The sequence below is a fragment of the Centroberyx affinis genome, unplaced genomic scaffold (assembly GCF_046629955.1).
Source record: "Centroberyx affinis isolate AG114_WGS23_722 - 3 ecotype Tasmania unplaced genomic scaffold, CSIRO-AGI_Caff_v1 ptg001054l_1, whole genome shotgun sequence".
Lineage (NCBI taxonomy): Eukaryota > Metazoa > Chordata > Actinopteri > Beryciformes > Berycidae > Centroberyx > Centroberyx affinis.
In genome coordinates this window covers 72,429-88,636 of record NW_027279607.1, presented here as the reverse complement: position 1 = coordinate 88,636, position 16,208 = coordinate 72,429, and the positions used below count along the sequence as shown (strand labels likewise).

Below are 16,208 nucleotides of genomic sequence, written 5' to 3'. Positions count from 1 at the left end.
AAATACATTATGTATAAAATAAAAATAAAAAACACACAATAACAAATCAATATTTAGATATATTAAAAAATATATATATATATACAGTATAAAAAAAAAACCCTGAAGAAACCACGCACCCACACATACAATATCTTTATCCAATCAGGAATATTCAATAATATATCGTATATCAAAAACAATATCCATCCCAAATAATCTGTAAACTATAACTATAACTATAACAATAACTATAACCATGCATATAGTTCACACATGAACGATCATGTCTATATCCATATATGTAGCCTGCATATGCACACGTAGGCCCACGTATTTGTTTGGATACAGAAATTACACAAGCATGTGTTCATGGTTCTTGGTTATAAGGGCAAAGCAGCGGCACCCCCCCCCCCCTCCCTTTGCACGCCTATGTGTGATACAAACGTGTTTTTTTTTTCTTATGCAAAATGTCTTCATTGTTCCATAAGGCGGAGGAGGAAAGTTATGTTCGTAAACCAACAGCCAAGCTATACGCGCTTCCCTATTAAAAAGAGCTAACTTAATGGGGATTTTATGAACACAGAAGCTACATTTATGTAGGAATAGGATGCGTTTTCATGACCATGGGATCGCACGCTGAACACTCAACACCACTGAACACTAGGAAAACGTTGTTCTCGTTTGCACTTGCTGTTATCGCGGGATGTGACAGAGAGCTACGCTAGCTTCGTTTACCTGCTGTCCATCTGACAGAGAGCCCAGCCTGGAGTTCCCCAGCACTGATGGTGAATAGCTACTGCTGCGGTAACGGGCGGAGGAGAAGAAGCCGCAGGAGAGTCAGCAGTGGCAGAGGAGTGGTAGTTCGGAGTTAGTCTTTTAGATTTAACAATATTACTTGTATCATCGGAGATCCTTAAAAACATATAGAAGGGAAGGGAAGGGAAAAAATAAAGAAAGATGGCGGCCGCGGCCTCGCCGGGCTCCGGCTCGTCCACCTCCTCAGACTGGATTGTACTGAGAGACGGTTGCCTGCGTTGCGACGAGGAGGGCCTGCGAAGCCTTTCCTACCACCCGGCCCTCAACGCTATCCTGGCCGTTACCAGCCGGGGCAGTATCAAAGTCATCGACGGCACTTCGGGGGCCATTCTTCAGGCTTCTGCATTGCACGGTGAGTCCCGGGGGCCCCTGCCAACCCCAGATAACAACTGTTTAAGTTTTGACAAACAAACACCTGATTGTCAACAGTCACTAAACACGACACACAGGGTTGTAACCTCAGCTAACGTTAGCTATTACTAGCCGCTGTCTTTGGGCCTTGATAGATTATTAGGTAAATATATAGCCGCTTTACCGCTTTTGCAAATGCAATGGAAAGTCTTAACTTTTCAGACATACAACCCATCTTCTTACATTGACCTGTTTAAAGAAAAAATTAAGCTGGTACTACTTGAACGTTAATGTCGGCTACTGTTAGCCATAATCGTATCATGACATAACTAGCATGTAAGCTAACTTAACCGAGATAGCATAACGGTAGTTAGCCGGGCAACGTACCCGGTCAGTGTACTGTTGTTCCAATATTATAACACACTATTCAACTGCAGTGAAGCTTTACGCCTTGGGCATTTGGGGTAACGTTAACTAAATGCATTTATGTAACAATTACTATTGGCTACCTAGCTAAAGGTAACATTAATGTTAATATGAGTTGGTTTGCTAGTGACTTAGCTTTTGGCTATCTAGCTAGCTAGTTAATGTTAGAGCCTAACGTGCACACTGTCAGTCATTTAGAGGCTGAATGTGCCCTGTCTTGTTGATATTCAGCCTCGGAAATGGGACCGGTCCCTTGTTTGTATGCTGAGCTAACGTTAGCTAATTTTATAGGAGATGTCAAATTAACACTGACTAGCTATGTAAGTCACAATGTCGTGACATAACGTTTATTACAAAGTTTTTCTAAGTGGTTGACACTGAAGCGCTTATCAGCGGTAATGTGGTGGAAACTGAAAGCTTGATCATCCCCTCTGCCTGGATCACCCCCATTACAGCATATTTCATGGAGTTTTATTGTAGGTTGTGGAATTGTTTCAGAGAATTGCATTAATACAGTTACTGTTAGATTTGGAGCTTCCTATACATGGTAGTGTACTGACACCGTTTTTGTACAAAAGACATTTTTGGCTACCTATTTAATGCTAAACAGGTGACTGATTTCAGGCTTTTTTGCAGAGCTTTCACCTCAACATGTCATCATTTACACTAAAATATATTGTAACATTTGTAATATAAAATAATGCATGCTTCGTACTTAAACTGTTATTAATTTGCACTTAATGCCATTTAAAACAACTATTGTGAATTAAGAGTAATTTTAGGAAGGACACCAGACCAGAGCCAATATGCTAGTCTTGGTTGGTGAGTCTGTTGACAATACATAGTGTTATCAGACACACAGTTGTCTCGGATATCAGATATATGCCTCTGGTTAACAAACAGCACAACAAGAGGTCTGTGTGTTTGTTATGCTGTGGCCCTTTGAGGATTGTTTCTTGGCAAAGGACAGACTCAGTTGACAGTCTGAGTTAAAGCCTCTCTAGGAAAGCAGGACCTTTAGAAAATGGATATTTTTTTCTTGGGATCGAATGCTCACAGGACTTGTCTTAAAAACAGCTACCTTAATAATCCACTCATTTTTTCATGTTTTGTTTAGAGAGAAGTTGACATTGCTGTCAACGAGTCAAACCAAAACACAGCTGACTTGTAACAAATAACCTGCTGTGCATGCAAATTTCATGATTATTAAAGCAGGTTTTCTTGTACTGCAGTTTCCTGTACTACTTCACTTATGCCTTTCTTTTTTTCATTTGTGCTCCCGTGAATTTATCCTGACTGACCAAGGACTAGTTTCTAACATCTAGATGCTGACTAATTTGGCTCACTGAATATACATTATACTATCTCGAAGAAGGGTCCACTAGTTGACTTGCCCTATCTCATATCACAGACCTCAGTCCAGTCCAGTGTCTTCTAACTAGCATCCAAAGTTGACTTTTTGACTCTGGTAAATGGAAAGAATGTCACCCTACCCGTTTTGAATACTATTCCTTGTAGGCTACTGCGTGAAACGTCCGATAAAGAGACAAGCAGGTTTGATTAGATTTGTTTGTAGGTCATCATGAAGTGACTAGCCACATGGGAATAACATGAAGTTTTAACAAATGTTAGGCTAGTTAACCATCCAGACAGTGGAGAATCAAGTTCAGATGCTGCCACTTTGTGCTGAGCCAGCGTAGCAGGAAGTCAGTCAGCAGCCTGTTTGGTACAGAGCCAATGTTTTGCTTTGGTTTGATTGGTTGATGGGAGGATGTACACTATTGCCCAACCATAGTTTCAGCTCATGTTAAACTTGTCAACCATCCATCAGAGAAACAGAAATTTAGACACTACAACAGGCAGTCAATCGGAAGCCTGTTTGATACGGAGCAATTGGTTTGCCTTGATTTGATTGGCTTCTGGTCAGAGTACGGTGGTCAACAGGGACAAAGTTTGAGAACAGGCAAAGACCAATGACTGTATATGCCGGCATTCAAATGTTATTGTCTCAAAAAGTTATTTATTTAGTGATTTATCCACCAAAGACAGATTTTAGCAGCATCTGACACTCGGTAGGAGGGAAGTTTGGACCCTGCTTCTCGCCTCTCTCTGCTCCGACGCCCTGTGACATTGTGTTTCTGTGTTGTCCTCTGTGCCCGTCGCAGCTAAACCCGGGGGTCGTGTCAGGTGTCAGTACTTTCCTGCAGTGGACAAGGTGCTTTTTGTGGACGATTATGCAGTGGGATGCAGGAAGGACCTGAACGGCATCCTGCTCCTCGACACGGCCCTGCAGCCTCCCGTGGCCAAGCCTGAGGACATGGTTCAGCTGGAACTGCCCGTCACAGAGGTAAGAGGGGAACTGTATGTATGTTTTATTATTCCGAGATGGACACCGACATAAGGAAGTAACTCACGCAGAGATTTTCATCTCAATGCTATGCAGTTATTAGACAATAGTTGTTTATTTGGATTAGGCAGATGAAGCATCGCTGTCAACTCAGGAAATTTTGGCATGGTATGGCCATTTTTATATTGATTGCTGACCAGCTACCCTAGAACTCATTTATTATGATCTGAAGGACAGAACAGACTCTTGATCAGCATCAGGATGAGAAAGTAACTGTGCACTCACACTGCAAGCAATTTGGTTGATATGTCGCTCTGTTCTGACTGATTGATAAAATTTGACTTTCCCATTTGTATTTACCACTGTTTCGGGTCATTCTAGCGCACTCCTGCCTGTAATTATAATATTCCCGACAGCATTTGAAGGCAACATCTGCTTGCTACTGTAGGGATGGTGGGTGTGGTATAGACCTTATGGGGAAAATCTAGGATATAATGTGGTAAATATGTGACTTTTGGGCCTAGAGTGCAATTGTTTAACTTTATGTACTATTCCTTTAATCAAATATAATCACTTCAGAGCTTAGCATTGACCTTAATGGCGAATGCCACCGTTCTCCAAGCATAATTTTTGAAATATTTGTAATCAATTTCTCGTGTATTTTGCACTTGCCAGACGTTAACTATTGTTCAGCAAAATCACATCAAGTAGGAAAACAAGGAGGCACGGAAATCAGATTCAGCTGCGGCCAGCTTTCCTGATGTGTGGATGCCTGCGGGAAATGAATGGACTTGCAGTGAATTGTTTGTCATGTTACTCACAGTATGAATGCACGGTAACACCGGCTTCCAACCAAATCCTGGTACCGTTTTGGCAGTGGTTGGTAAGTTGGACTTCTCTATCCAGCCACTTGCATATAGTCAACTATAGTTTGGATGCCCTTTTTTTATTCTAGAAATCAGTTTGGCTGCTAAAATTGTTAAAGTGGCTGCTGAGTTGTTGAATCTACCATTGCTGCTAGAGGGTGGGAAATTAAATTTATTCTAATTAGAACTCCTCTCACCAAGCCTGACTTATCGTGACATCATCTTACTGTGTCATAAGCACTATTCACACAGGACTAAATGTTATCTGGGGACCTCATGTAAATGAGGAATTACCTCCCTACGTCAGTTGCGTGTGACGCATTCGCACAGGATTAATGAAGTTTGAAAATCACTCCAACTTATTGACCATATCACTGCATATGATTCATATGAGCTAGTGGAGAAATAGAACTGTATTATAATATCAAGGTAATTTAAATTGGCAACACAACGGCAAGGGAAATGTCTAGCGGTGATGGATTCAGCCTATTGCCGATCCCCGATGTATTCGTCCAATCGCCCAACCCTCGTTGAAATTTAATGTTTTATTTTTTAATTTAATGTTATTCCCATTTGGTGATACATAGCAGGTGGAATGGGAATGTCCTGAGCCGGTATCAGAGATCGGAATCGGACCTGTTCAAAGCGTATTTTGATTGATCGGTGTTGGCTACATGATGCCCGATCAAATCCTGATCCATTTAATTATTTCATTTCTCCCCCTCTGCTCCATTTACACCAATTGTTATGAAAAATGTACATGCCCTAACCAGATGTTATCCACCACCACTTATGGCAGTGAGGTGCGTGGCATGGAAGAAGTTGCACCATCATTTCTGCAATGCAGAATTATTTTAAAGTGCAGACAGAAAGCAGCCCAACAGCTACTTGTAATGCTTGCAAAGCAAGTGAGCCGATTTCCGTGTTAGTGTAATGGAAAGGTATTTTTATTTATTTACTTTTTTTAAATACTTTTTGAACATAGTAACAGTGACAGACAATTGAAAATACAACAAATGCCATGCTGTAGGCTATGTATTTTAATGCAGTTGTTTAACTGAGTGTTAAGCTTATCTTTTCCTCACTTTATTTGGTTTTATTTATTTTAGATCCATCAGAGTGACACTTGTAGTCCTATACAGCTGTTTAATTGTTTAAAAAAATGAATGACAAAATGATATGGAATTGGGACTCAGTATCGTCAGATACCTCGATATTTAATGACTCAGATCGGATCAGAGACAAATGTGTTGTTGGGGACATCCTTACCTGGGATACAAGGTGAATGCAGTTAACTGCAATTAATTACCTGGTAGGATAGAAAACCAGCAGAGCTCTGGACTTTTCCATCCACAGTGTGATCGTTGGCTACAAAACACTTTTTTCAATTATACCGCATGAGCTTTTTGAGAAATTTGGACATATTAAGTTTGGTGAACTATTCCTTTAAGCAAGGCACTAAGCAGTTCCCAGTAGACGACAGTATAAAGGCGCGGTCACATTAGCATGAACCTACGCACAAATTCACTTCGCTTCCCATTGACGTTAATTGAAAACCACGTGAAAGATGAATAAAAACAACTGCTTCCGGTTGCCACCTTCACCTTCAAAGTAAAAATTTGGTGAACTTTGACCTGTAAATTCGTGCAGCTGTCCAGTAGAAACTTGTTTGGTTGTGTTGACCTCTGAGGGGAAAAATCCAACATGGATAAATATAAGATGATACATTCATAGTTTTTCTTTTGTAATGTGCAGTTAATGTTAAGTTGCCAACAAATAGCATTGAATCGGAGTCAAGTTAGCTGGTTAGCTACTTTACCAGCTACTAAACAATGAATAAAGATTGATGCGAGGTTGTTCAAGACTAAAGATAAAAGAAATGGAGCCATGCTGTAGGCCAGTGATTCTCAACCTTTTTCATATCAAGGACCCTAATTTAGTCCACATTAGAGCCACAGTAGGACCCCCATTTGATGAGATTTTGTCTCTCGGACCCAAATCTGAGAATGTTTTTATTGCTAGATATGTTTTTGTTCAGAATTCCATGACTATCTGTATTGTAGGTCATCAAAACAGTCATTCTTCTACATTCTCTAATTGTGTTAACTTCTTGTAAATGAAATAATGCTGAAGTTTAACAATTCATCAATTTGATGGGGACCTCCCAGGAAGCCCTTCAAGGACCCCTGGTGGTCCCCGGACCCCACGTTGAGAACCACTGCTCTAGGCTATGTCGTTAATGCAGTAATGAATTACAATTTACTTGTAAAATAAGTGTGGGAACCCTGTATTCAGTTGTTGGACAACACTCCCATTGTTAAGACCTAACTTAGTTTTCAAGCAGTGTTTATCTGTAAGTTGTTTTCCACCACAATCCTTCACCACACAATGATCTAAAATCATTAAGAGCTAGTTAGCTAGGTCATCAGATAGCTTGAAGGCAACACCATTTCCGCTGATTTTTTTCACCTGCACATTCCTTAGAGAGTTTGATCCTCTTGTAATCACACCACAAAAAGAAGATCTGAGCGCACAGACAGACCATAATTACAGTCTCAGAGCTCAGAGGGGTTTCCCTTATTGATACGCTCAGTAAGTGTCAGCGTATTGATCTTGGTTTCAAACCAGCCTCGGCCATTGAATGTCGACAGGAGACATTGTAGTTGAGAATTTCAAAATAGTCCATTTAAATATTCATTGTATGTAGCTAGGCCTGTCACACACTTTTTCACTCATTGCAAAGATGACATCTGGTTCAGCATATCTGACTCAACAGGTAGGCCTAGCCTGTGTAATGATAGACTACCAACAATGCTGTTTGCTAATAAAGAGAGGTCCCTCCCACCAGATCCCCTCTTCACCATTGAATGACACAAGACTGTGATTGATCTTAGGAGTGATTGCACTGGGTCTATCAGATGTATTCAGGGGTGGACTTGGTGCTGCCAGTACTGAATCGCCCCAGCCAGCCTCTTCTCCTTTTCTGCTGTATGTGACTTAGGGTTAACCTTTGCCCATCCCCTCAATGAGCAACAAAAGCAGGTTTTGATTGCTTTATCAAGGAGGGAGAATGTTTTTGGTGTGCTACCCACCAGGTGAGCTGGACATTGATTTTTTTTTTATTTCCAAAGAATGGATAGAATAGAATAGAAACAGAAACTTTTGTTGCAGTTATATCCAGAAAAGAACCACATTAACACTGTAGTAAGTCCACTAAAATCATTAATGAGAGATGAAGTACTATGCTGGACTGACCATGGGTGTTGGAGCTATTTCAGTAACCTCTGGAATGTCAAATGAGGACAAAAGAAGTGATTCCCACTGGGATATATATGAATAACACAATCAGTATGCATTAGCTGATGCTAAACATTTGGTTGAAGGTCATAGCAGTGGGCCTCATCCAATGGCAGATTGGGTCATTTGGGATTTTTTTTTTTACCCTCCTCACCATGGCCGCTGGAAGATGATCTCTTGTGACGGAAGTAAAAACGACCAGGGTAGATCCACCTACCTGAATGCAGAATAGAAAGTTTGAATGTCCTCCATCGAGGCAATTTGTTTTGCAGCTTCAAAACGGTTACAGCAGACAACACTCATCTCAACATTCAGCACTCAGTCATATCACACGGTGAAAGTGGAATCACCTATTAAAATAAAATGCATACTGTGCAGTAATGATACAGTTTCAGAGTTTCGTGGCTTTGTTGTCAACAAGCCTGAGGCTGCTCTCCGGTGCTGGCAGGGCTCCTCCTGTTTTTTTTTTTGCAGAGCTTGATAACGAAAGGACAGGTTTTCATTTTCTCTCATGGAATGTCAGACTCTGCATACATTTTATTCTTCCACTGGATATTTGACTTCACATGATCGTCGCAGCTGTCTTTGTGTTCCCAGTCGACGGTGTACTGACAAATGCAGAACAGTTGTCTGATTTGTAGAAATCATTTGGGAATCGCTCTACTCTGAATTTTGGACTAAGTGGCTTGTTTCTCAACTTTATAGACGCTGTAGTTGTTTTGTTTTCCTGCTGCTTGCTTTGTTGTTTTCCTCTGCCTCTCTTCTTCTAGACATCATCCACTTGCATGCTGACGCACATGCATATGCACATCGTTGATACACGCTCAAACGTCATTATGCAGGCCCAGAGTGATGGAAAATGTCCACGTTTGTTAGAAATCCGCAATTCTGTTCATGTTTACCCCATCACCGAAATTATAGGTCCATTATCTCCCTCTTTTGTCTTATCTGTATTAGGGTTTGTCACGATACTAATATTTTACCCTGCGATACTATACCAGCCAAAGTATCATGATACCGGGTAGTATCGCGATACCGCGGAGAAATCTATTTTTTTTTTACAATCACAGGTATTAGGGACTTAGTGGGAGCAAAACAAGTGTTTAACATACATACATACATACATACATAACATACATACAGTGTTAGTCAGTGTAAACCGTCCAAAATTCTAAATGTTATCCTTTTACTTTGTTATTGTCATCTATAGTTATTTGCATAAAAACACACAATTCAAATGATTAGGAAATAAATGATTTTATTTTTATTTAAATATTTGCTTTGGTTAAAAAAATCCTTGGCATGTAGTTTTAATTATGTATTATATGCTGCTTAGAACTAGTGTTAGGAAGTTAAACAGGTCATAATTCCCTCTGTAATATCTATTATTTTATATTGCTGTGAAAACATCAACAAATTTCTCCTTCAAACAACTGTATTTATTCAAGTTTCTCGCCAAAAACGACATTTTACAAGATTACATTTGAACACATCATGATAACGTTATGATTTACCTTCGCCCAATACTCATTTTTACTGAATAGAGCTTGAACACATCATAATGTAACTCAATGCAACCTAACGATAACGAGGAGCCGACAGCAGCTCAGTGAGGGTCAGCGACTAATGTTATGGTAACCCGACATACAACATTAACGCTAGCAAGCATTTCCTTATAGCTGATGACAGGCACTCCGTTAGCTAGCTAACGTTAGCTAGCAACAGCACACGCTTTAAGAAGTGTATCATGTCATTCATTTTTAATGGCAAGAAAACTGCTAGCTAACCTCATTAGCTCTTTGCAATTCCAGTGCAAGGTCTGGGTGATGACACTGGAGATGCTTCAGCAGATTAGATGTGTTGTCTCATTTTGCCTGTCAAACTTTTAGCATTAGGCTTCTTAAGTAATATTAAAGTTGATGGTGCGGAGCTAAGGCTAGGGAACGCTTCTGCCGTGATGACGATGCTGATGAGAACAAGAATAGCTCACACACACACACACACACACACACACACACACACACACGTCACGCTACTAGTTGCTTCCATGAGAGGGTGCACTAACGTCAATATAAAATTGTGACTGCAGAAACCAGTGAATTTGGGAACAAAGGTAAAACACTGTCCCGCTGGTACCGTATTAGCGTTGTATAAAGCGTATGGTATAGTAGGCATTGTGACGTTTTGGCACCGCGGTACACCGTTGGTACCGGTATAGCGTGCAACCCTAATCCGTATTTCACTACTATGTTCACTACTATTTCAGGTTGCTTGTTTCTGAAAGAATTCAGTTTTGCAGGACTTGCGACTTCTCATTTCCCAAATTGGTTCTAAAGTTTTGACTGTATCTGCAAAGTGTGAATTGTGACTAATTCAAACAAATCTCAGTTGGCCAAAGCAGTTGTTACTTTTCAATTCCCTAGCTAAGGGTTGCACAGGGTGTCCTGGTGGCTCGGTGGTCTGGGGCGTGTGCCATACGGCCGTGGTGTCCTGGTTCGGGTCCGGCCCAGGACCTTTGTCGCATGTTATCCCCCTCTCTCCTCCCGGTTTTTCCTGTCTCTCTCCACTTTCCGCTATCTAATAAAGGCAAAAAATGCCAATGATATAAAGAAAGTCTTGGTAGCCAGATTGCATATGACTGTATCTAATGATGTCTTGTGTGTGTGTGTGTGTGTGTCCAGGCCCAGCAGATGCTGTCTGCCTGTCAGGAGAAGATTGATGTGTCCAACACAGAGGGCTATGACCTCTTCATCACCCAGCTCAAAGAAGGCCTGAAGAATACCTCACACGAGACAGCAGCCAATCACAAAGTGGCCAAGGTGAGAAAACCAACGTGTGAATCAAATGTTTCTATGCTGTTGTTTTATAATTATATTATGTGCAAGCAGAGATGTGCTAAGTTTGTAGTTTCTGTTTTTGTGTGATCCTGACCTTGAAGGGTTTGGACATCTCACTACCTAGATGTTGCTGATGTTGGAAGTAGGGATGCAATTGAAATCGGACGATATTCACTCTAAATATGAGATTGTAGAATTTCAATATTTCTTTCTAAAGGCCAATGAGGAGATGACGCCAACCCAAACCAACCAAAGCAATAAAATGATACAATTTAGAATATTAAACGCATGCTTATTGTATGCGTTTCTCTGTGCCAGCTATGATCTTTCCCCAGTGTAAACATAATGTTTCGTCCATGGAAGCTGAACTTCAAAATAAAAGCCTCCCGTACCATGCGCAAGGTACCAAGAAAGGTATTGACATGGCAATATCAAAAGCAAGGTACTGGTACCCGAAAAATTAAAAATGCCTAGCCATGGCAGCCTCCCCGCTCTGTATTGTGAATATGAAACTGAAACTATATTGGCAAACGGTGTTTGACAATGCGACTTCTATGAATTGGGAATGGGCCCTTCTCGAGTTGGAAACTGATAGTGGGTGCAGGAAATAAAATGGCATGCAGGATGAAAAAAAAACTTTGTGTTCGTGGTTCTCATGGCAGTGTCACCTCCCAGAGGGCAGTTTATCACGTTTACCAACTGGGGATGTAGACAACCAGCCAACATTAGCTGAGCCTTTTTGCTATTCTGAACTACATACTGTGTATCTAAGACCATTGTTTGTTATATTCATTCATATTCATATTGACAATCTCTGCAAATTCCTTTTCTTGGCCCCAAGGCTGCAATACCAGTTTGACATGGTAAAAGTCACAATACTTTCAATGAGGCTTTTGTACAAACTAAAATGTCTTTACTCAATGTTTTACCTCTTTAAGAGATTCAGCCTAGCCTTTGTATTTGCTATGAAACTCTGCTTGTTATCAAGCAAAGTGTCTTGATATTGAAAATCCTCTATTTTTTCAAGCTGGGTGTTGATTATCACAGGTTGACTTGATTGTAGCTGGCTGCTGTTGCTGCTGACAACCAATTCCTCAGTTGTCTGTGCAATTATGACCAAACTACCTTGACACCAGCTAATCAAGTCACCAATATGATTAAAATAGGCTGCTTCCCTCTGCGTTATTCTCCGGCTGTAGGCGGTGCAAAGTGTTGTGATCAGCATGCTAGTAATAAGAAATTTAATCTTGAATTTGCATCTTGTTACTGGCAAGAAAATGTTCGAGGCACATCCCTGTAGTGCACCTCTGTTAACAATAAGTTGCTTTAATGGAATAGCACCATTAAAGACTTTCTGACGGTGATTTTATTTTATTTTGGATCTTCCAAGAGTCCATCATTTAAAAAACAACACGTTAAAAACACTTATACATATAAAACATCAACAACAAGAGAGAGACAGACAGAGTGAGAAAGAGAGAAAAAAGACAAATCAAAATTGCAATGGAAAATGTAGCAAAAATCCATTCTTTCAAGACTCACCAATTTCCACCGACGTTCAGCAATCAAACATGGAGAAATCCGTTGAAGAGGAGGTGGTACCAATCCGGGAGATACCAATTTCTCCATTAACAGTAGCCTCAATAGACCATAATGCAATGCAGCCATAAGAATTGTTGTGTTTTGTGTAAGGGGTGAAATGTTGGAAGTGATGTAATAAAGAAGTAGATGAGGCAGGTTGAGGGAAAATACATCTTGCGACGCACTTGGACAGATAATCAGTGATGTAACCTGGGGTCATTGGGTGTTTTGGGTCTTTCAACACCAGACACCCTCACCCAGGTGGCTGCCTCTGTCACTTTTTTGGGTGCACTAAAAAGTAAATGAATTAAAAGCTAACTATTGGACCGATCGTTCAGATGCCAAGATGTTGTCCATTTGCTGCCGATATTCACTATCTTAAAATCACTATCTTAAAGTTTCTGAATTTTATTCTTGATGAAGTAGAAATGCATCTGAAACAGCATTTAGCTCTGTTATCCTCGGTTTCTCCATTGAAACCCAGGATAATATTAATTGTAATAGTTAGATTCAGTTCAGGTAAAGGGCTTCCTGTGGACAACCAGTGTAGTATTGATCAATTATAGAACAAATATTTAATCAAACACTGACTGGATCGTATCCATTTTTAATAAAAGGCCAGTAAGTTACAGGTAGCATTGAGGAATGGTGACACACAGGTGCCTCTGTTATTATGGGAGTCAGTCCATGTCAAATCACCACACCCAACATCTCAGCTTGCTAAAATAAAAGTGAAACTTGTGATCACAATAGCTATTCTCCTACATTCTCTCATTGTGCTGACGGAAAGTAAATGAGACAATAGTGAAATTTCATTACGTCATTCCATCATTATTATTATTATTACATTATTCCTTGTTTTGCTTGGAATCCTTTGATCCTGTTCAAGGACTCCAAATTGGGAACGACTTGTCTAAGATATTGCCATAATCATCATCATTTCAACAATGTAATAATTTCATCAGCTCTATTTTTTAAATAATGCAAAATATTTCTTCAATTGACTGTTTTCAGTTGATTACTGATATCGGCCAAAATGTTCAAATCCATGCAAGACTTTGTAATATACCTTAAAACTTGGCTTCACGTTTTGTATAGTATAAAACTGTTAAGAGTGCATTAGAAAACACTAATTTTCTCATTTATTCTAAGGTTCTCATTTAGCTGGCTTCTGCAAAATGCTGGTTAATTGCTGCATTCTCACAGGGAGGTTGTCCCTTCCTCAGTCCCAATCTCAACCAATCCTAATCTCAGTTCATGGATTTTGACCATTTATGTGGATTCCTCATGTCTTAATGATTACGAGGAAGAAGTTTGGTCTGGATACCGTACAGAATATTATATGACTCCTGCCAGATTAAAGTGTCCAATTTGGGTGCAGTCAATTAGTTTCTCACACTGATCAAGTTCTGTTGCCACAAAATAATATTACAGGTCTGCTAACCTTATCCATTTCTAACTATAAAAATCATTTCAGAACAGTCTGAGACGCTGGCTGTCGAAATTCTCTTTTTCTGTGTGATTTGACATTGACATTTTTGATCCAGACACCATAAACCACCATTTGCCACTGTGTACAGCAGGCAGTACAAATCCCACCAGCGCTGTTTAGGAAACACACTCCCTTCAATTATTCAGAACCTGCTGTCTCATTAGTGTCTGCACTGTCATTGTTACAGCACTTTCTTACAGCGCTTAATATTCCTCTCGCAATAGACGGCAACTTTCAGGGAAACCTAATGAAGTTAGAGTAGGATGCTCCCATGACACGTTGCCTTGCTGGCGCCTAATATAATCAGCAGTGTGCTGAAGGAACTGATAAAGCAGTGGCTATTTCCCCTGAAGGGACTGTGCCACCGTGATGTTTTACTGGCTGAGGTGTTGCTACGAAGATCCAATGCACAACTACCGAGCCTGGGGAGAGTTGGCTAGTGCGTTCGCCCTAAAGAGCTGTAGTATGCTCCTGTTTGACCAGGGGAAGCTAGATATCTACCCAAGTCAGAAGGGAGCGATGGGGGATTCTGGTGGAGTTAGTTGCTTATCGGTTTTGTCGGTGAAATAGTGTGGTAATGGGGTTTGCGGTTGGTGGTCTGCGCAGGTTCTCTCATATCTTTACGGAAGAGGAAGAGAATGTGTGTATGAAAGAGAGAGAGAGAGAGAGAGAGAGAGAGAGAGGAACTGCAATTTGTCTCTCGCTCCAGTGATGTGCACAAGCCTTGTCCTGTTCGCCGGTGGCGGTGCTGAGGCTTCGAGCGCTGACTGCAGTCTGCGGCACACAGCAGACTCTGCAGACCTCATCGGCATATTAATAGCCACAGCTGGGCAGGGGAACAACCGGAGCGCCTGTCCCGACGCCGACCGTCCACCCTCGCAGCCCAGTGAGAAGAAGTAAAGACAATCCAGAGATGAGCGGAAGGGTGTTAAGAGCGTCAGTGTAGCTCGCGTTCACAATGCACACCTTCAAACCATGGCTGTGAAACTGTGACGCCCCAAACCAAGACCACAAGGATATCCCCCAGTCTGTTCTCTGCGCTTCCCCTGCAAAACTTACTGTGGCCACTATGACCACGACATAATGATCTTATTCCCATGCGTTAATAAGTCGTGGCCAAGCATTAGAGTCCAGTTCTTGAGGTTTAAAAAGAAAATAGAAACCATCCCGTTCGAATCCCTACAATTGAAAATACAGAAGGTGCAATTACAGGGTTTTTCCCGTCTATTTTTATTATGGAAGTCAATGGAGAAATTGGACAGGAAAAACTCATATTTCATATTCTGTATTTTGGTTATTTTGGTAGTTTAGCCCCAAAACAGCAAATGGGTTGAATACTTATGCAAAATAAATGTTATACTTTCACATACATTTTGACAAATTTGTTTTCACATTCAATAGAGTAGAGCGCTTTGCATTGAATTCAGACTAAAAAATCATGAGTCAATGCATTTTTAAATAACACAACAAAATTTGCCAAAAGTTAAGGGGTCTGAATACTTTTATCTTTCAATTTTGTTGGCTTGGTGTGCAGATCAACCCAAACAACCCAGCTGACCTCCACATCACCAGTGTCCCCTATAAGTTATGGACTTCAGTTCTTGCCACAAAAGCTCACCAGCTCTCCTCTGGCTTACAAAACCTTTCAGCACACCTCTGGATCGATTACCTTTTCTGTCCTAGGGCTGAGTTGCCCACTCAGTGACCCTCTAATTTCTCTACGGTATACCTCTGTTTTCCTATCAGAGGAGTCAGCTGCTGTCAGATAAACTCAGTCACTTCCAGCGCTATATAGGAAAACCAATTTTCATCCCATACAGCCAGTATCCCATGCTGTGTCCCTGGGACACTGAGAACCAGGCCGATTTATACAAGCACTTCACCGGCCAACAGGAACGGCCAACCAATCAGCTAGCCAGGACACTCTCACTCTCGCTCTTACTCTCTCTTTACTCCATTTGCCCTATTTCTTTCAGCATTCAGCCTTCAACTCCAGTTATCATTTGGCTTTGTTGACTTCTTGAAGCCATTCCTATTGGAAAGGCAATAACAGTTGTCACTTTTTTTGGCATTCTTGCTGGAAGTCCAATGCAGGGGTACCAAGCAAGGGCCGGTGTTGGCAGTTTCCCCACTGTCCGACCTCTTTTCTTTGGCGCTGTCCCAGCTCGCACTGCTGTAACAATCAGCTTGTGTACCGGATGATGGATTTCCCT

At 41.0% G+C, this 16,208-nt stretch overlaps 1 protein-coding gene across 1 annotated transcript in view; it reads left to right on the top strand.

The window, feature by feature from the left end:
- Positions 1 to 761: 761 nt before the first annotated feature.
- Positions 762 to 16,208, top strand: part of LOC139647159 (dual E2 ubiquitin-conjugating enzyme/E3 ubiquitin-protein ligase BIRC6-like) — a gene marked incomplete at its 3' end in the record, with an annotated part of 87,483 nt that continues 72,036 nt past the window's right edge. Inside the window, exons 1-3 of the mRNA XM_071523010.1 lie at positions 762 to 1,150; positions 3,741 to 3,922; positions 10,767 to 10,904. Coding sequence (XP_071379111.1) covers positions 940 to 1,150; positions 3,741 to 3,922; positions 10,767 to 10,904 — 531 coding nt within the window. The remainder of the gene's footprint in view (positions 1,151 to 3,740; positions 3,923 to 10,766; positions 10,905 to 16,208) is intronic.